The sequence below is a fragment of the Salvelinus alpinus genome, chromosome 32, assembly GCF_045679555.1.
Source record: "Salvelinus alpinus chromosome 32, SLU_Salpinus.1, whole genome shotgun sequence".
In the NCBI taxonomy this organism is placed as follows: domain Eukaryota; kingdom Metazoa; phylum Chordata; class Actinopteri; order Salmoniformes; family Salmonidae; genus Salvelinus; species Salvelinus alpinus.
Window position 1 is genome coordinate 21655038 of NC_092117.1, and position 21017 is coordinate 21676054.

The following is a 21017-nucleotide window of genomic DNA, read 5'->3' on the forward strand; positions in this document are numbered from 1 at the left end:
CTGTAGGTAGGAGCTACTGTATGCTATGCAAATCAATCTAGGCCTAGATTTATGTGGTAGTGGAGTATGGGCCTGAGGGTTGTGAATTCTGTAATGAATGTATTGTAATGTTTTTTAAATTGTTTAACTGCCTTAATTTTTTACGGACCCCAGGAAGAGTAGCTGCCTTGGCAGCAGCTAATGGTGATCCATAATAAATACAAAATACGAAATACTGTATGAGTGTGATTATGAGCCCAAAGAGGGCCATCATCATCTGTGTAGTGGTGCACCATTTCCGCTACATACAAACTATTTAATGTTGCTAAATACAGTTAGACATTAACTATAAAAATATGTGACCCACACTGAAAAACATTTTCTTCAGCGTTTATTGATGCGAATCTCGCGTACAGCGACAGTTGTTAACATATTAATATCTCAGACATATTCCCTGTAGCTCATTAAAATTGTTGTCAATATCTTCCTGCCTTTTGAGAAATCTTTGTTGTCAATAAAGTATTCAAGAAAAACTTTTCTTACCTGTATCTTGTCTATGTTTCCCAGGGGAGGGGTATGTTGCTTATGTGTGCATGCGCCCAGTGGAGTGCAGGTAGTAGTTTATGAATAAGCGTATACATTGTCGTGTTGCGATGGGGTGTTTACTTTGTAAGACACATATTCATTTTTTGAGTACTTTTGTGCCAACATGGCAATGTCCCACTAGGCACAGACATCAATTCAACGTCTATTCCACGTTGATTCAACGTAATTTCATTGAAATTACATGAAAACAACATTGATTCAATCATTGTGTGCACATTGGGGTAGGACAAAAATTGTGATAACGTGGTCTAGTTACCTGACGCCACATGTTTATACAGTGTATGGGGATAGTAGGCCTATATTCCACAAGCACATGCTTTCTGACAAAGAGTAGTATTTAAATCAGTTAATTGGTTTCATCTCTTCAGATGAGAAGGCCGGGAACAGACAGATGTATGGTACGATATGTCAAGTTTGGTCCAATTTATTTCGCTACAGGTTATTTGCAATGTCACACTGAGCCCAAGTGTCTTTCTTTGGAATACATTTTTTTTTAGTATTGAGCACACGAATGCAATCTGAATGACTAGAAATGTAAGTTTACATTAAGTAAAATATTGTGACTTGCTTCAGCTCTTTAAAAGTATTTTTGTGTTAGTTGAAGAAGTTGAAAATGTTTTACTCAAGTGAAGCAGTGAAATATATAGTTAAAGTTAAATATATGAAAATATCTGGTCTGATTACTTTGACAGACTACTATATCAACCTTGGTGTCTCACCTAACTATCTTAAGTTGAATCCACTAATGTAAGCTCTGCTAAATGACTAAAATGTAAAAATGTAACCTTATAATTTTTGGAGTGTTGGGCAGTTAGATCACATATTTCATCACAAACAACTACACTCAGAATACTACACATTTAATCAAAAGGAATTAGAAAAGGGGCACTTACTCTGGTACAGTTTCATTGCCATGGCCATTCATACTGTACTGAATACTGAATATCCACTGTTAATGTGGATATATTCAATAACAACCCATTTGTACTCTTTCTCTGCTGCTGATTAATTTCCTAGTATTTTTCTCACTTCCCCTATGTCAGATTGTTACAGTATTACTGCTGCTCTACTTACAGTATGGTTTGAAACTTAACGTATACATTTCTAATTATAATACACTAATTATTCTGTAATAATAACCAGCAACATACACAGTTAAATTATTCCCCCCCAAAAAATTTAAAGGTCAAACTGACACAATTATCCCAAATAAAATATCATCATGGCTGCCTCTGCATGCATGCAATACATCCTCCAGACTTATGCTGCAATCATTTCATCAGAGATTATATATCAGTCCCTCCGGGATTTTGCAGGGATTTTTGTTATATTTGCGGGCAGAAATGCTTGATTTTGCTGCTGCAATTCTGAAATTTTGCATGGCAATATGCAATGATTTTATCCAATTGTTGCGAAAATGTGCTGACGAGGGAAATAGTTTGTTGATGTGTGGCTTGATTGAACCATATATGATTGAACCATTATTTTTGTACTGCGGTGATGGGTCAGTTTTGTGCAATAATATTGAGATGATTTGACTGTTTTATGCAGAAATAGTGTAAGATTGGTAAAAATTTGCAAGCCCTCGCATTGAGATCGCAGAATCGCAGAATCCTGGAGGCACTGATATATGATAATTCCGATTGATTCATACTATGACAAATCATCATTCTATGAACTCTATGGGTTTGGAGAGGCACTTCTCACTATCATGCCTGTTGGTTTGTGGGCTCTCTCTCTCTCCCTCTCTGCCTGTTTGTCTGTTCATGATAGCAACAAACAAAGTCTTAACACATGGAACACACCTTCATGACCCATAATTACTGTGATGAAGTTAAAGACCTTTAAAGCACTCAAATTATCCAGATAGTTTGCCAGGAGTGATGTGCAGGCAGTTTCCAAGAACCTTACTTACAGTCATTTGAACTTCTTTGAATAAAACTCTTGTGCCCTCTTTCTTTCTGTTCTTGACTGGTGGCACATTAATTAGACAGTGATTGTGCAATTAATTCTGTAGCTAGCAAGTATTATTGGCTTCAAAACATTCACTATCAGTTTTTCACACAGTCAGAACTACCCAGCGTTAGCGTTAGATGGACTTTGCTCTCTGTTCTATTGGTGAATGTGCAATCACTGGAGAAGAAACTGGATGAGCTCCTGTTCGAGGCTATCCTATCAACGGGACCTGAAAAACTGTAATATATTATGTTTCTTGTGGCTGATCGAGGAAATGAATATACCAGTCAAAAGTTTGGACACACCTACTAATTCAAGGGTTTTTCTTTATTTTGACTATTGTCTACATTGTAGAATAGTAGTGAATACATCAGAACTATGAAATAACATATACATAATTATGTAGTAACCAAAAAAGTGTAAAACAAATCTAAATATATCTATATTTGAGATTCTTCAAAGTAGCCACCCTTTGCCTTTATGACAGCTTTGCACACTCTTGGCGTTCTCTCAACCAGCTTCATGATGTAGTTACCTGGAATGCATTTCAATTAACAAGTGTGCCTTGTTAAAAGATAATTTGTGGAATTTCTTTCCTTCTTAATGCGTTTGAGCTAATCAGTTGTGACGATGTCTCGCTGGTTTTGCTATGCATTGTCAAGACCGAATGGAAGACTCTGGTAAGACGAAGGGAGGAGGGGCGTGTCTCTTTGTTAACAACAGCTGGTGTGTGATCTCTAATGTTTATAAGGAAGTTGAAAGTTTTTGCTTACCTGATTTAGAATACGTCATAATAAGCTGCAGACCATACTATTTACCATGAGAATTTTCATCTATATTTTTCATAGCTGTCTGTTTAACACTACAAACTGATGCTGGCACTAAGACCACACTCAAAGAGCTTTATAGGACCATAAGCAAACAAGAAAATTTACATTCAGAGGTCGCGTTTCTCATGGCCGGTGATTTTAATGCAGGGAAACTGAAATCCATTTTACTACATTTTTACAAGTATGTCACCTGGTGAACTAAACAAAACCTACAGGGGACAATGACACAACATCCCCAAAATGTCCAAAAAACGTCCTCTGGGACCAATCAGTAACTAGACAAAACTTCTAGGGGACCATGACACAACGTCTTTAGGCAACCATTTTGTGATGTGCCAGGGACGTTGTAACAACTCATTATTGCTTGCAGGGTATCGCCCGTAGCACATGTTTATAGCTATGAAATTATTTGAAAGGCTGGTCATGGTTCACATCAACACCATCATCCCAGACACCCTGGACCCCCTCCAATTCGTATACCGTCCCAACAGATCCACAGATGATGCAATCACTATTGCACTCCACATTGCCATCGCCCACCTGGACAAAAGGAATACCTATGTAACATGCTGACCAGACCGGACACGTCGCGTGCGCGAGCGTCGCAAAATAAATTTTGAAATCCATGTTATTCAATTATTGCTCCCACACTGCTCGCGCGCGCCAACGAGTGTCTGCGGCCAACGAGCGTCAAGGGCTAAAATAGAACTCATTCCTATTTCTGACGCAGATCGCGCTGCAAGTCCTGCCTCTCCCATCTCCTCATTGGTTTATAGAAGTAGGTACCCACGTGCCATCTCCTCATTGGTTTATAGAAGCAGGTACCCACGTGCCATCTCCTCATTGGTTATACCCACGTGGGTGATAGAAAGACGAACTGTTTTGCCGGTAGTCGTGGTAATACAATGAAAGTTTAGATGCGATCCCCATATAATTTAAACGATGAAAAAGCCTGGAAGGAGGAGAGATGACTAGAAATTATTCGGTTGGCCGTTTTATGTGTTGATGAATTGTCGGAGTAGAGATCCTTGTGCATTTCAGGTAAAATAACAACTCAATGTTTATATCCCAGGACAAATTAGCTAGCAACAGAAAGCTAGCTAAATAGGACAAATTAACGTTAGCTAGCAAGTGCAAGCTAACTAGCTAAATTACCATACATGTTTAATCCTTTTCGACCTGTCCCCAAATTAATGTCATTGGTTCAGAGTTTGTTTTGATATTTTAACCTGCGTGTGGTGATCGCGTTTGGTGTGGGGGGGCAAAATAAATGTATGCACGATGGCGCACGCGCGCAGCCGGTTTGGGCAAGGTGTAAGAATGCTGTTGAGCTCTCCCCGTAGATTTTGCGGTGACGTAGTGTCCCCATGAGTGACAGAACACTGAGCCAATCACTGAGCAACTAGAGAACATTACCAACTCTTACACTCTGTTTTTTCTGCTGGTTGCCCCACCACCACAGAAAGCACTGAGCTAGGCTGGAACACCTGCATTTTGAAGCTGCTTAACTCAAGAAAGTTAAGCAGACCATATTTGTATGCGACTTTATTAACTCAAAAGTTTTTTTGTATTTTTTTTTGTTTACATTGTTTGCAAACTGATATGTGACATATATTAATTCCAAAATAACATGCAAAACAGGCAACAACAAAAAAAAACGGTGGGGCTCAAACAGGTGAGATCACCCTGAATGAAGGGTTGCTACTGATAACAATAAATCATTTTTACAATATTTAAAGTGGGAACTCTTGCTGTGGCAAGTCTTATTCATTAGGCCTACTCTGCACTATTCAATAAATCGTCTTGCCTCATGTGGTATATATAGGGCTACCTGTCCTATCACCTCCATTGGCTGCCTGTGAGATATTGTGCGCCTTGACAATGAGAGATGTGGGTGGCCAAACTATTGAGCAACAGTACATTTAGCAGATTGCGCTTTTAATGCACGGAATTGCGCAGGTTGGTCGATGCACGTGCGTGGTCGTGGACAATGGTAGACTGTAGCCTATTTTTACCTGCCAAGCGCGCGCTGGGTCAAAAATGATAAAGCGCCATCCAATGAGCGTTGGTCAATCTCACAGATTATTTTTCAACTAGGCCTTCTACAGACAGTGAACTGCTTTACATATTCGGACATGGCTGAATCAGGAGAAAGCGAAGATGAGATCCAATTTCTACGTACGGTAAGTAGGCTAATGCTACGGAGTATTTAACTCTGGTGGCGGCATTTGCGGCAAAATTGGAAGAAGGTTGGGTTATGCAGGGCATCGATACGGTAGCCAGAAATTGAAACATTTACAGGTGTATAATAATCACTGGTACATTCGGCCACAATTGTCAGGTGTAACGTTACATGCTTTTTTACTTGTTAACTTTTTCCCACGGTCACTCACTTGTTTGAAAACTTCTTAAACAAATAAGAAAAGCCAAACCTTTGTTTTCATGATAGAGTTTAGAGTAGAAACTGTTAATTTTTTGTCTATTTGAAAGTTACTCGGCTGTATTGAATGGCCATTACTTGTCTTTAAAACTAACTGTGTGTTGGCTACCATGACATGTTTTGTTTGCTAATGAAACAAGAGTTACAGAATTGTTACTCTCTCTATTGCTCTCCTCTCATTTGAGCGAATAACAACAACCATTTATTTCTTTTTTTTGTCACTGACAAATTAATTGCTAACCTTTACTCCAAATTCAAACTCATTAACCTATTTTTGTAGAAATATATTAGTTTATTTATTTTTTCTGTGCAACTACTTGGGCTACAGTAAATTGAGCTTAAGCATTTGTTCTATTTTTAACTGTATTTTCAACCACAGAGAATGATGGAGGCCTATCATTCTCTGTGGTTGTGAGTCCTCTCAGGGCTTGGTATCTCAGCTCTCTGATAAAGACATGTCACGAGTGGAGTGCTGGTTGATGCTGTGTGGGACAGTCACATGCTTCGGTTGACTGGTGAGGGCCGTGGTGACAGGTACTGGTTCAGGCATTATGGTCTCTCAGACCATACTAAAGGTTTAAACTAAGTAACTTTATGCAGTTCATTTTCAGTGTTTCCCCTATGATTTTTTTCAGCAGTGGTGGCAAAGTTGAGAGAACATTTGCCAAGGAGCTGAAAGAACATGTGCAGTTTAAAGCTAATTTCCTGCAATTCTACACATTTTGTCATGGCTTACGCGATGTTCTTTCAGTGCCTTCAAAGTATTCCAACCCCTTGACCTTTTACACATTTTGTTGTGTTACAGCCTGAATTTAAAATAGATTAAATTGAGATTTTTTGTCACTGGCCTACACAATACCCCATATTGTCAAAGTTGAATTAGGTTTTTATAAATTTGTACAAATTCATTAAAAATGAAAAGCTGAAATGTCTTGAGTCAATAAGTATTCACCCCTTTGTTATGGCAAGCCTAAATAAGTTCATCATTAAAATGTGCTTAACAAGTCACATAATAAGTTGCTTGGATTCACTCCCTGTGCAGTAATAGTGTTTAACATGATTTTTAAATTACTCCCTCATCTCTGTACCCCACATATACAATTATCTGTAACGTCTTCCAGTCGAGCAGTGAATTTCAAACAAAGATTCAAGCACAAAGACCAGGGAGGTTTTCCAATGCCTCGCAAAGAAGGGCACCTATTGGTAGATGGGTACAAATAAAAAAGGCAGACATTGAATATACCTTTGAGCAGGGTGAAGTTATTAATTACAATTTGAATGGACTATCAATACACCCAGTCACCACAAAGAGACAGGCGTCCTTCCTAACATAGTTGCCGGAGAGGAAGGAAACTGCTCAGGGATTTCACCATGAGGCCAATGGTGACTTTAAAATGACTGTGATAGAAGAAAACTGAGGATGGATCAACAACATTGTAGTTACACCACAATATTAACCTAATTGACAGAGTGAAAAGAAGGAAGCCTGTACAGAATAAAAATATTCCAAAACATGCATCCTGTTTGCAACAAGGCACTAAAGTTATAATGCAAAAAATGTGGGAAGGCAATTCACTTTTTGCCCTGAATACAAAGTTATATGTTTGGGGCAAATCCAATACAACAGATTACTGAGTACCACTCTCCATAATTTCAAGCATAGTGTTAGCTGCGTATGCTTGTAATTGTTGGGGAGTTTTTCAGGATAAAAAAATAAATGGAATGGAGGAGCTAAGCAACAGCAAAATCCTAGAGGAAAACCTGGTTCAGTCTTCTTTCCACCAGACACTGGGAAATGAATTCACCTTTCAGCAGGACAGTAACCTGAAACACAAGGCCAAATCTACATTGGAGTTGCTTACCAAGAAGACAGTGAATGTTCCTGAGTGTCTGAGTTACAGTTTTGACTTAAATCGACTTGAAAATCTGTGGCAAGACAGGAAAATGGTTGTCTAGCAATGATCAACAACCAATTTGACAGAGCTTGAAGAATTTAGAAAATAATAAATGGGCAAATGTTGCGCAATCCAGGTGTGGGAAAGCTCTAAGAGACTTACCCAGAAAAACTCACAGATGTAATCGCTGCCAAAGGTGCTTCAACAAATTATTGACTCAGGGGTGGGAATACTGTATTTCTGGTTTTAGTCATTTAAGTTTACACTGAACACATTTGACCAACTATTATATTTTTTTACAGTGTTTTTTGGAGTGGTGGCAATAATTTAGAAGTGGTGGCCCGCTGCTGTTAAATTAATATGGGGAAAACTGATTTGGCTGTGGCCCTTATCTCTGTTCGTAAAGAACTTGTGATGGGCCATGTTAGCCTCTCTGCCCTGACCTGACTGACTCTGCAATGCATGATTGAGGTCAGGATCCAATTCAGACCCTTTGAAAGCTTATGGGATATTGACCTTTTTTTATTTATGGCCTGAGTGGAAATGGCATTCTTGACCTCAGCCAGCTCTGAGCCCTATTCCTTATTCAGTTAGGTCCCTAAGTGGTTCTACTGTGCAGCGGGACTGATAAAGTCCAGAGGTTGCTGATAGTAGGGTGGAATGGAGTGTGAGGCAGGGGTCAGACAACAGTGACACCTCAGTGGTGGCATCATGCCCTGGGCACTGAGAGGTGTTCCAGTCTGGCTGCTAGTCCCTCCTCTCTCCACAGTCTCTCAGCTCTCCTTATATGGCTGTGACCTGATTCCCTTGGAGTGCACTTTAAAAAGGAGTTAACCACTCACTGTTATACAATGTTGAAGTACTGTCTAAGTTCATTTTACAGCATGAAATTATTTCTGTCAGTTTCATTGAATGTTTTTCAGGTGAAAACAACTAGCTCACAATATTTATTAACAGCAATGTGGTATACTATGTGCCCCTGCCTCTGTCAGAATGATGAGGTGGTGCTGCAGTGCATCTTCACATCCCAACAGGAGCATCTGAAACTGTGCCTGGCTGCAGAGGGCTTTGGCTGCAGACTCTGTTGTCTGGAGTCCACCTCCAACTGCAAGGTATAGCTTCATCCCACAGCATGGTCTTTGGAATCAGAGAATGCCAGATCAGAGGATTGATAAGAGTCTGATTAATCAGGAGTATGTGCACTGTGTTCCCCAGAATGTTCCTCCAGACCTGTCGGTGTGTTCCTTTGTGCTGGCCCAGTGTCTGTCTGTCAGAGCTCTGCAGGAGATGCTGGCTAACAGGGAGGACCAAGCAGCAGGGGTGAGCTAACAGCTTGGGTCTCATTCTAGCCTAACTATAATGGATTTCTGTGAAGTCATGGTTCATGGTTGTGTTCTAATAAGAGCTGTAGTTATGTTGTGTTGTGCAGGCTGGTCAGGGAGGTGGTCATCGCACCCTCCTCTACGGTCATGCTGTACTGCTCATACACTCCTACAGCAGGATGGTGAGCTTTCTCAACCAATCACAGTATCTGTCTGGAGAACTAAGACTTTTCATTTTGGTTGTGTAAATCCCATGAGGAAACCTGTGTGTTTGATTATGCCGTTTATTCCAGTCATAAGGGGTTGTTCAAGGTTTAAATGGACCTTTCTACGTTTTCTTCTTCTTCAGTATCTTTGCTGTTTGTCCACATCCCAGTCTTCGACAGATAAGCTAGCGTTTGATGTTGGTCTGCAGGATGATAAAACAGGTATTTCACATAATTTTAAAGATGTGTTCCAGTGCTTGGTGGAACATCAGAAAGTGCTTGTTTTGATGATGTTTAGATATCAATTCAGTAGGCCTATGAGTAGTATGCCCTTTGTTCTGGCAATCAACCACATTCCATACAAATTACCTGTGTGTCCAGGTGAGGCATGCTGGTGGACCATTCACCCTGCATCCAAGCAGAGGTCAGAGGGGGAGAAGGTCCGTGTCGGGGACGACCTCATCCTGGTCAGTGTGTCATCTGAGAGATACCTGGTGAGTGACCAGAGAAGTGCATGTAGAGATATAATGAGATGGCAGACAAGGCAGGTACCCTTCAAAGAGGAGATAAATAGCTAACGTGCTAATGTTTGAATAAACTTCAATAGTGTCTGAAATAGACCCCAGAAAAATAGCAGCCACTTTATGGATGGTTTATTTAGAAACGGTTTCCATTATGTGAAATCATTGTAAATCCTGATCTCTCTTGATTCTCCATAACTGTCATGATCTTGTTAAGGCTCTTGTCTTGGTTGTTTCCCTGCAGCATTTGTCCTATGGGAGTGTGATAGACAATACGAGTGAGAGTGGCAGCCTCATTGTGGACGCAGCCTTCCAGCAGACCCTCTGGAGGGTCGCCCCCATCTGTTCTGGGAGTGGAGTTGCTCAAGGCAGGTTGCCTCTTTCTGTCAATACAGAGAACACAACCTAAATGCACATTACAACCCTGCCATTTTGGGAGTGTACTGTATATTGGATATTATTACGTGTTATTTCTTGATTGTAATCCTTGACTTTCCTTTGTGTGCTAATCGTAGGGTATCTGAAGGGAGGGGACACGTTGAGGCTGCTGCATGGACACACAGACGAATGTCTGACTGTCCCATCTACAGACCAGGGGGAGGAGCTACGCAAGTAAGTCCCAGAGTCACACCCATACACACGACCAAGCATTTTGATTATTTAAATGCTCCCAATCATTCACTCATGCAAGCCTGTGTTCTCTCATCGCTCATTCTCTTGCTCTCTCTCATGTCCTTAGGGTGGTGCACTACGAGGGTGGAGCAGTGTCCAGTCATGCCCGCTCTCTCTGGAGGCTCGAGATCCTGCGTGTTGCGTAAGTCTCTCACATCTTTTTTCCATACCCTTCATACACTGATTTTCCAAATCCACCCCATAAGATGCAGGCATGTGTATCTGTGGTCGTTAAAGATACGCTCACTTGTATTTGGTCAGGTAGAGTGGTAACGGTAAGATGAGGCAAAAATAATCATAGGATTTGAGTGAGGACAGCATTCCTCCCTCTCCTTAACGCTGCTGCCATAGCTCCATGCACTTACTGCATACTGACTGAGCTCTAACTGACTGAGCATAACAACTATTTCCAACAGCTGGAGTAGTAGCAACACACGCTGGTGTCAGCCATTCCGGCTCCGCCATGTCACCACAGGGAGGTACCTGAGTCTGACCGAGGAGAGAGGCCTTCACCTGGTGGACAGGGAGAGGGCTGACGTGAAGTCCACATCCTTCTGCTTCCGACCCTCTAAGGTCTGAGGTCAAATGCCAAATTCATTGTTTTTTTGCCTACCCCAAATACATAGACCAAATCTGATAACCAGCGGTGTCAATTGTTGATGGTGATCAGAATTACATTTCCACATCACTCTTTAGGAGAAGCTAGAATGTGGCCCAAAGAAGGACATTGATGGTATGGGTGCCTCAGAGATCAAGTATGGAGACTCCATGTGCTACGTCCAGCATGTGGACTCTGGTCTGTGGCTCACCTATCAAGCAATTGATGCCAAGTGTGCCCGCTTGGGAGCAGTGCAGCGCAAGGTAATATAATGTATTTTTCCAGTACTCATTTCTGCTGAACTTCATCACACTGTAGGCTTACTCAGTATTTGAGTCATTGCTTGGACATATGCGTAGCTTTTAGTTGTTTACTTTTTTTCTGTTAAATGTGTACTGTATTGTGTTTTATTGTCACATTGTCCTATGACCTTTTCTCCAGGCCATTATGCACAGTGAGGGTCACATGGATGACGGTCTGAGCCTGTCCCGTTCTCAGTGGGAGGAGTCCCACACGGCCAGACTCATCCGCAGCACCGTCCTCCTCTTCACAGGCTTCATCAGGTAGGCCATCACACAGCCCTCTAGGAACCTGGCTAACTGGGTTCCCCAAGTGAGGGATTTAGCTGAGGTAACAGTGTGATTGGTTGAGAGTGCAGAGTGTAAATGATGGAGCCATTGTGTAGTTTGTGGACACTTGGGCTCGTACTAGCAAGGCCTGGACAAAAAATCTTGGAAAATCTTGGAAATGTTCTATCTTCTCTCAATCCCCTCTCTTGTTTTTAGGAGACTTGATGGTCTCAGTCAGCGAGCGAACACCCCCTCCTTAAACCTGCCACTAGAGACAGTGGCCCTAAGTTTGCAGGATCTGATTGGCTACCTCCAGCCACCTGGGGAGGGGCTAGGACATGAGGCTAGGCAGAACAGTGTGCGAGCTCTGAAGAACAGACAGAATCTATTTCAAGAGGAGGTAATAGTGATTTCATTAGCCTTGGGGCCCTTGAATCTATTGTCCCCAGAAGTGGCATGACAAAATACGTTTTCTGCATCTGTATGGTTCAAGGATGTTTTTGTTCGGAAATGTGCTATTTTATCTCTTGATATCTCTTTCTCTTTCAGGGGGTCATCGGTTTAGTTCTTGACTGTATTGACCGTTTACACCTATACAGCAGTGCCTCTCATTTTGCTGCAGCTGCTGGGAAGGAGGCAGGAGATGACTGGGAGAACATCCTCAACTCCTTCTATGAACTACTGGGTGAGAATGACCCACTCAGCATTAAATACTCTGTGTATAAGAACTTCATGCACTACCACCCCACATTCGACTGACTATAAAAATGATGCATGGGAAATCTGTATAGATCTACAAGTAAAAAGTCATACTTAGTTTCATCTTTGTTTTCTATTCCCCTCCAGCTGCTCTTATCAGGGGAAATCGCAGGAACTGTGCCCAGTTCTCAGGCTCCCTGGACTGGCTGGTGAGCAGGCTGGAGGGACTGGAGGCCTCCACTGGTAAGTGCATCATTTTGGAGTTCTACTTTTACCCATGACCTCTTAGGACAAGAATGGTCCCTTTCAGAAAAACCCCATGATTTCACATGTGGAAAATCACATGATTTCACGTGAAAACATGTGTTTTTGGAACACTTCACATGTGATCACGTGAAATACATGTGGTTTTTCCGTAAAGGGGTGACACACATTAGATTTTACATGTAGATGCTGCGACTAAGTTGTGTCTGTTGTGTAGGTGTCCTGGAGGTTTTACACTGTGTCCTTGTGGAGAGTCCTGAGACTCTCAACTTTATAAGGGAAGGACACATTAAATCCATCATCTCTCTACTGGATAAGCATGGGCGGAACCATAAGGTACGTACACTCTCAGTACCTTTTCTCTGTTAAATAATTGTGTTTTATTGAAATATTAACCTGATTTCTTGACATATTAACCTGTGTATGGTTTTATCCCAGGTCCTGGATGTGCTGTGTTCTCTCTGTGTGTGTCATGGTATGGCAGTGCGTTCCAACCAGCATCTGATCTGTGATAACCTGCTACCAGAGCGAGACCTGCTTCTCCAGACTCGCCTCGTCAACCAGGTCACCAGGTACACAACCATTATTCACCCTCTGACTCACACTGATATTTCCATTCGTTAATACATACAGTTGAAGTCAGAAGTTTACATACACCTAGCCAAATACATTTAAACTCAGTTTTTCACAATTCCTGACATTTAATCCTAGTAAAAATTCCATGTCTTAGGTCAGTTAGGATCACCACTTTATTTTAAGAATGCGAAATCTCAGAAAAATAGTAGAGAGAATGATTTATCTCAGCTTTTATTTCTTTCATCACATTCCCAGTGGGTCAGAAGTTTACATACACTCAATTAGTATTGGGTACCATTGCCTTTAAATTGTTTAACTTGAGTTAAATGTTTTGGGTAGCCTTCCCACAATAAGAATGTTGGCCCATTCCTCCTGACAGAGCTGGTGTAAATGAGTCAGGTTTGTAGGCCTCCTTGCTCGCACACGCTTTTTCAGTTCTGCCCACAAATGTTCTATAGGATTAAGGTCAGGGCTTTGTAATGGCCACTCCAATACCTTGACTTTGTTATCCTTAAGCCATTTTGCCACAACTTTGGAAGTATGCTTGGGGTCATTGTCCATTTGGAAGACCCATTTGTGACCAAGCTTTAACTTTCCGACTGATGTCTTGAGATGTTGCTTCAATATATCCACATCATTTTCCTGCCTCATGATGCCATCTATTTTGTAAAGTGCATCAGTCCCTCCTGCAACAAAGCACCCCCACAACATGATGCTGCCACCTCCGTGCTTCACGGTTGGGATGGTGTTCTTCGGCTTGCAAGCATCCCCCTTTTTCCTCCAAACATAACGCTGGTCATTATGGCTAAACAGTTCTATTTTTGTTTCATCAGACCAGAGGACATTTCTCCAAAAGGTACGATCTTTGTCCTCATGTGCAGTTGCAAACCGTAGTCTGGCTTTTTTATGGCGGTTTTGGAGCAGTGGCTTCTTCCTTGCTGAGCGGCCTTTCAGGTTATGTCGATATAGGACTCGTTTTACTGTGGATATAGATACTTTTGTACCTGTTTCCTCCAGCATCTTCACGATGTCCTTTGCTGTTGTTCTGGGATTGATTTGCACTTTTCGCACCAAAGTACGTTCATCTCTAGGAGACGGAATGCTTCTCCTTCATGAGCGGTATGACGGCTGCGTGGTCCCATGGTGTTTATACTTGCGTACTTTGTTTGTACAGATGAACGTGGTACCTTCAGTTGTTTGGAAATTTTTCCCAAGGATGAACCAGACTTGTGGAGGTCTACAATTTTTCTTCTGAGGTATTGGTGGATTTTTTTTGATTTTCCCATGATGTCAAGCAAAGAGGCACTGAGTTTGAAGGTAGGCCTTGAAATACATCCACAGGTACACCTCCAATTGACTCAAATTATGTAAATTTGCCTATCAGAAGCTTCTAAAGCCATGACAATTATCTGGAATTTTCCAAGCTGTTTAAAGGCACAGTCAACTTAGTGCGTGTAAACTTCTGACCCACTTGAATTGTGATACTGTGAATTATAAGTGAAATAATCTGTCTGTAAACAATTGTTGGAAAAATTACTTGTGTCATGCACAAAGTAGATGTCCTAACCGACTTGCCTAAACTATAGTTTGTTAACAAGATATTTTTGGAGTGGTTGAAAAATGAGTTTTAATGACTCCAACCTAAGTGTATGTAAACTTCTGACTTCAACTGTACATTTTATTCCCAAGTATTGCCATTGTTATTTAAAGAAAAACAGCTTCTGTGAAAGTGTCACCAAAACACCTTAGTTCGTTACATGTAAATTGTGACTAGTAATTTGACAGGATCTCAGCTGTCAATGATTTATGGAGTTAGTGAAACCAAATCATGACATTCTGTTGATTAACCATTTATAATTCAGAAATGATAAGGGATGTTTTTGTGGTAGTAAACTACTTTATATTTTAAAATATATATTTTTTTATTCCTTCTCACCACCCCTCTGTTTCTGTCAATTCACCATTACTTAGGAAACCACCTGGTGAAGATTTTCCCTTTCCCTTGATATTCTCGTTTTCCATTTCAACACTTGACTGCTCTTTATCTTCTGAGCTCTCAAAGGCAGATTCACGAGCAACGTCTCTGTCACTCCCACAGCTCTTTATATTTTCACCGCTCCCCTGCTTCTTCTCTCTGCTCTTAATGCTCCCACAGCACTTGTCAATCTTCCTCTCCTTAAATGTTGTCCTGCTTTGCTTGGTCCACCTATCTCCTCTCCTTCATTTTCATTACTTTTTCTCCATCCCTGCAAGGCTCAGATGCTCCCTCCATCTCTCTCACCATCACTTATTTCTCTAGAGGTCCCAGCCTCTTCTTCTCTCATCTCCTCTGCCATTTTCTCCATCTCCAACCTCCTTTTTTCTTCTTGTACCCTTTGATCGAGGGAACTCTACATCTCTTTCTGGAGATCATCCCTCTTCCTGCCCAACTCCCTCTTTATCTTCTTCTCCCTTTTTAGTTTCTCTCTCTCCATTTCTGCCCTCTGTCTCCCTGATCTCGGCAATAGTCTCCATTTCCATCATTCTCCTTTCTTCTCTCTGTCTCTTTTCCTCTACCTTCCTCTCTCGTTCTGTCACACTTTCCTCCTGTCCCACCAACTCCTTTCTCAGCTCGTCCACCATCTACAACCGTCAGGGAGCACTCACTCTCGTAGTGCTATTGCTTATTTGTTTTCTAGTCTCTATAAAATTAGAATTACATTGTGATATTGCACTGGGTCATGTTGCCATAGACACTTTTATTCTACAGTTACTTTGTCAACAATCTCATGACGTCATTCTGACATAATGTTTGATAACCATGACTATAGTTCTGTGCAGCGGTGTACACGTCATACAAATATTTAAGGGATAATCAACAATGGTCTATGCGTTCTCTGGAACATAATGAATGACGTGGAGTGGAGCCAACCTTCCACGGAGTTGTATTATTTTCCAGAGAACGCATAGAGCCCAGAGTTGATTAGCCCTTTTATACCATAGCTATAATTGAACACATTTGCCACTAGCAATGTGTTCAATTGCAGGTAGAAATGTGTTCAACATCCACTGAAGTAGCTAACAAGTTTCTAGATAGTGACAGTTGTTGCCTTGGTTACCAAACAAACAGACCTGCTAGTTTAGCTAACCATCAATCAAATGGCAATAATGTTTTCAGTTTTACTTTTGCTTTCAAAAGCAGCATAGAACATGTATGAACTATAGCCATTGAATTGTGCCGTGCAAATATACTGTGCGTTATAGGGAAATAATGCACGCTCCAAAATGCCTTCAAGCCAATCAGAAACGAGTATTCAACAATGCCATGTTATAAAATGATGATATTATATGGTACACATATCAGAGATGTCGTTAAAGTAATGATGACCATACCAATAAAACCAATGCCAGTGACCACATACTTATATCCTTCACCATCAAATATACAGAGAAGATGAGCATTTGATTGAAATTAGTTATCATCTTTTTATGATCATTTCAATATGATAATATGAAACCACGTGGCTAAGGCAATAGAAAATGCCATCAGGAAGAGAGCAGAACTGCTGTTTTCCCGTGATTAGAAGAATTGTTGTACATTGAGTGCTTGTCAGAATGCATATTTCCCTCCCTATGGCACTCGTAACTTGAATGCACCTCGAGAGGAATATTTCTCTCATAGAACACACAACAAGCTGACTAGGTAAATAGATAAACTATTCTACAATGGGGTTGTCAGATTTATTTTATTCATTACTCGTTTTGTTTGCAGAGGAAAGGTACATGTGGACTGTTGTAGCCACTTCAAAGCGCCTCAGCAGAAATATTAGTTAATGTTCTATATTTTTTTGCCATGGTGTCAATGATTTTGCAATGGCGCAGCGCCACAGCTAAATGACTGCAGCGGAAACACTGATTTTAGTATTATTTCATACCAGTGTTTGATAGTTAAATACTTTTTCAGTACCAAGTTAAATACTTTTTCAGTACCAACATGGAGCGTCTCGCTAAATATTTAGGAATGAGTGCTTACTCTATTACTCTTTGTTGCTCTGTACTGGATATTGCTAGGCTATGATAATCAGGATACATAGCTATCTTTATGGTTTCTGCTCTCTGTTAAAAGAACTGACAGAATGCCGTTTCAACTGATGTTCTCCTGAATTAGAATCTTCATTCTCTTGTGATGGCATGGTTCTTTCTAACATCATCAACTGTAATGTCATAATCAGTTGATATTGAGGTAGTGATTAAAACAGCTTTATGGCCAACAGTATCACATTTAAAATGTAAGAAATAACTATTTGTATTTCATCATCAATAAGACCTGGCTCAGTATACAGGAATAAGAAGTACTAGCCTACCACATTCCACTACACATCAACATTAAATCATTCTGATTAAAAAATCTATCTAGTTTCATCTTGACATGTTTTTATTTAAGCCCTCCACATCTGATTGCTTTTCGTCTTTAAAGTTTTCAATTGTTTTAATGTTTATTGAATAGGGCGCTAACAGTATCCCCATTACCCCTTTATTCATCCCTCCTGAACAAAAAAACAAACAATTCCCTCTAGCAAAACAAACAAACAAAATAAGAAACAAACAAACTAATTAAACTAATATCTGTTAGACCAGTCACTATAAGACAAACAAGTGCTCCAGTGTCATAAGTCTTTTGTCCAGTTGCTGAAAGTAATGAGGAACTTCAACAAGCATTTCTCAACGGCTGGCCATGAATTCCACCTGGCTACTCCAACCTCGGCCAACAGCTCCGCCCCCCCCCGCAGCTACTCGCCCAAGCGTCCCCAGCTTCTCCTTTACCCAAATCCAGATAGCAGATGTTCTGAAAGAGCTGCAAAACCTGGACCCATACAAATCAGCTGGGCTTGACAATCTAGACCCTCTATTTCTGAAACTATCCGCCGCCATTGTCGCAACCCCTATTACCAGCCTGTTCAACCTCTCTTTCATATCGTCTGAGATCCCCAAGGATTGGAAAGCTGCCGCGGTCATCCCCCTCTTCAAAGGGGGAGACACCCTGGACCCAAACTGTTACAGACCGATATCCATCCTGCCCTGCCTATCTAAGGTCTTCGAAAGCCAAGTTAATAAACATATCACTGACCATCTCGAATCCCACCGTACCTTCCCGCTGTGCAGTCCGGTTTCCGAGCCGGTCACGGGTGCACCTCAGCCACGCTCAAGGTACTAAACGATATCATAACCGCCATCGATAAAAGACAGTACTGCAGACTCAGTAGCTTCGGTTTTTCTGATGACTGCCTTGCCTGGTTCACCAACTACTTTGCAGACAGAGTTCAGTGTGTCAAATCGGAGGGCATGTTGTCCAGTCCTCTGGCAGTCTCTATGGGGGTGCCACAGGGTTCAATTCTCGGGCCGACTCTTTTCTCTGTATATATCAATGATGTTGCTCTTGCTGCGGGCGATTCCCTGATCCACCTCTACGCAGACGACACCATTCTGTATACTTCTGGCCCTTCCTTGGACACTGTGCTATCTAACCTCCAAACGAGCTTCAATGCCATACAACACTCCTTCCGTGGCCTCCAACTGCTCTTAAACGCTAGTAAAACCAAATGCATGCTTTTCAACCGTTCGCTGCCTGCACCCGCCCGCCCGACTAGCATCACCACCCTGGACAGTTCCGACCTAGAATATGTGGACATCTATAAATACCTAGGTGTCTGGCTAGACTGTAAACTCTCCTTCCAGACTCATATTAAACATCTCCAATCGAAAATCAAATCAAGAATCGGCTTTCTATTTCGCAACAAAGCTTCCTTCACTCACGCCGACATACTTACCCTAGTAAAACTGACTATCCTACCGATCCTCGACTTCGGCGATGTCATCTACAAAATAGCTTCCAATACTCTACTCAGCAAACTAGATGCAGTTTATCATAGTGCCATCCGTTTTGTTACTTAAACACCTTATACCACCCACCACTGCGACCTGTATGCTCTAGTCGGCTGGCCCTCGCTACATATTCGTCGCCAGACCCACTGGCTCCAGGTCATCTATAAGTCCATGCTAGGTAAAGCTCTGCCTTATCTCAGTTCACTGGTCACGATAACAACACCCACCCGTAGCACGCGCTCCAGCAGGTATATCTCACTGATCATCCCAAAAGCCAACACCTCATTTGGCCGCCTTTCCTTCCAGTTCTCTGCTGCCTGTGACTGGAACGAATTGCAAAAATCGCTTAAGTTGGAGACTTTTATTTCCCTCACCAACTTTAAACATCTGCTATCTGAGCAGCTAACCGATCGCTGCAGCTGTACATAGTCCATCTGTAAACAGCCCACCCAATTTACCTACCTCATCCCCTTACTGTTTTTATTTATTTACTTTTCTGCTCTTTTGCACACCAGTATCTCTACTTGCACATGATCATCTGATGATTTATCACTCCAGTGTTAATCTGCTAAATTGTAATTATTCACTCCTATGGCCTATTTATTGCCTACCTCCTCATGCATTTTGCACACAATGTATATACACTCATTTTTCCCCCTACTGTGTTAATGACTTGTTTATTGTTTACTCCATGTGTAACTCTGTGTTGTTGTCTGTTCACACTGCTATGCTTTATCTTGGCCAGGTCGCAGTTGTAAATGAGAACTTGTTCTCAACTAGCCTACCTGGTTAAATAAAGGTGAAATAAAAATAAATAAATAAATAAAATCTCCCCTCTCCTCTTTACCAAAGCATGAGGCCCAACATCTTCCTGGCCCTGGGTGATGACTCGGCCCAGTACAGGAGGTGGTACTATGAGATGACTGTAGACCAGGTGGAGCCCTTCCTCACGGCTGAGCCCACTCACCTGCGTGTGGGCTGGGCCAACACTGAGGGTTACAACCCCTATCTCACGGGTGGAGAGGCCTGGGGGGGCAACGGGGTAGGAGATGACCTAAGCTCCTATGGCTTTGACGGGCTGTACCTCTGGTCAGGTGAGGGAACACTACGAGAAGGGAAAATTAATGAATGTTCGCTGGTGTTATTATGTGCTGGATAGGAGCAGTTTCATTGAAAAAGTCTTCACAATCATGAAGCAAATGCATCTGTCATTTCTGCCATGAACTTTTTGTGATTAGTTTATTATGTTTTATTACATACTCAGGTTACAGGGGAAAGCATTTCATACAGAATCTACGTCTGCCAACTATGAATGTAAAGTCTGGCACTCTATCTGTCCTGTACATCAGGCTGTGTTGGCCGGAGAGTGAGCTCTCCCTATCACCACCTTCTGAGGGAGGACGATGTGGTCAGCTGCTGCATTGACCTCGTTGCCCCCTGCATCTCCTTCCGGGTCAACGGGCAGCCGGTCCAGGGCATGCTGGAAAACTTCAACACTGACGGACTGCTCTTCCCAGTGGTCAGCTTCTCTGCTGGTGTCAAGTGAGAGTATTACCTATGTGTTGTTGGCATACTTTCCGTTCTTTCAATGCATCTACCTATATTTCTGGAGTGCTTTTCTGAAAACACAATTTCCCATTTCTCTATGAATGTGATCTGATTCTGTTTCAATGTCCAGGTAATAAATGTGTGGCTCTGTCTGCTCAAATCTATCTGTCTGTCTGGACTGTGTGAGCACAGGGTGCGTTTTCTGCTGGGTGGGAGACATGGAGAGTTCCGTTTCCTGCCCCCTCCAGGCTTCGCCCCGTGTTCCGAGGCTCTGCTCCCCAGGGTGAAGCTGAGGGTGGAGCCGTGTCAGGACTTCACCCAGGAGCAATACCTTCTGGGCCCCACTGTACCCCTCACCCCAGCAACCTTTACCCCTAGTCCAGTAGACATCAGCCAGGTACCAAATCCAGTAGTACTTTGACCTCTTTGCACATTTGTCCATGGCCTTTAAAGCATGTCGGTGCATACAACCTA

General features: G+C 41.9%; 1 protein-coding gene across 2 annotated transcripts in view; it reads left to right on the forward strand.

Moving 5' to 3' along the window:
• The first annotated feature begins 5454 nt into the window (after positions 1-5454).
• Positions 5455-21017, forward strand: part of LOC139562390 (ryanodine receptor 2-like) — an 82070-nt gene continuing 66507 nt past the window's right edge. The window contains exons 1-20 of one of the 2 annotated variants that reach the window (XM_071380083.1): positions 5455-5554; positions 8699-8818; positions 8922-9026; positions 9136-9210; positions 9378-9456; positions 9616-9728; positions 10000-10131; positions 10252-10367; positions 10495-10569; positions 10844-11000; positions 11124-11288; positions 11467-11588; positions 11811-11994; positions 12144-12279; positions 12441-12536; positions 12775-12893; positions 12996-13129; positions 19848-20089; positions 20345-20537; positions 20736-20940. In XM_071380083.1, the coding sequence (XP_071236184.1) occupies positions 5507-5554; positions 8699-8818; positions 8922-9026; positions 9136-9210; positions 9378-9456; positions 9616-9728; positions 10000-10131; positions 10252-10367; positions 10495-10569; positions 10844-11000; positions 11124-11288; positions 11467-11588; positions 11811-11994; positions 12144-12279; positions 12441-12536; positions 12775-12893; positions 12996-13129; positions 19848-20089; positions 20345-20537; positions 20736-20940 (2616 nt within the window). In that variant the 5' untranslated portion in view covers positions 5455-5506. Of the gene's footprint in view, positions 5555-8698; positions 8819-8921; positions 9027-9135; positions 9211-9377; positions 9457-9615; positions 9729-9999; positions 10132-10251; positions 10368-10494; positions 10570-10843; positions 11001-11123; positions 11289-11466; positions 11589-11810; positions 11995-12143; positions 12280-12440; positions 12537-12774; positions 12894-12995; positions 13130-19847; positions 20090-20344; positions 20538-20735; positions 20941-21017 lie in introns of those variants that run through there. The other variant, XM_071380082.1, reaches the window with a different exon arrangement.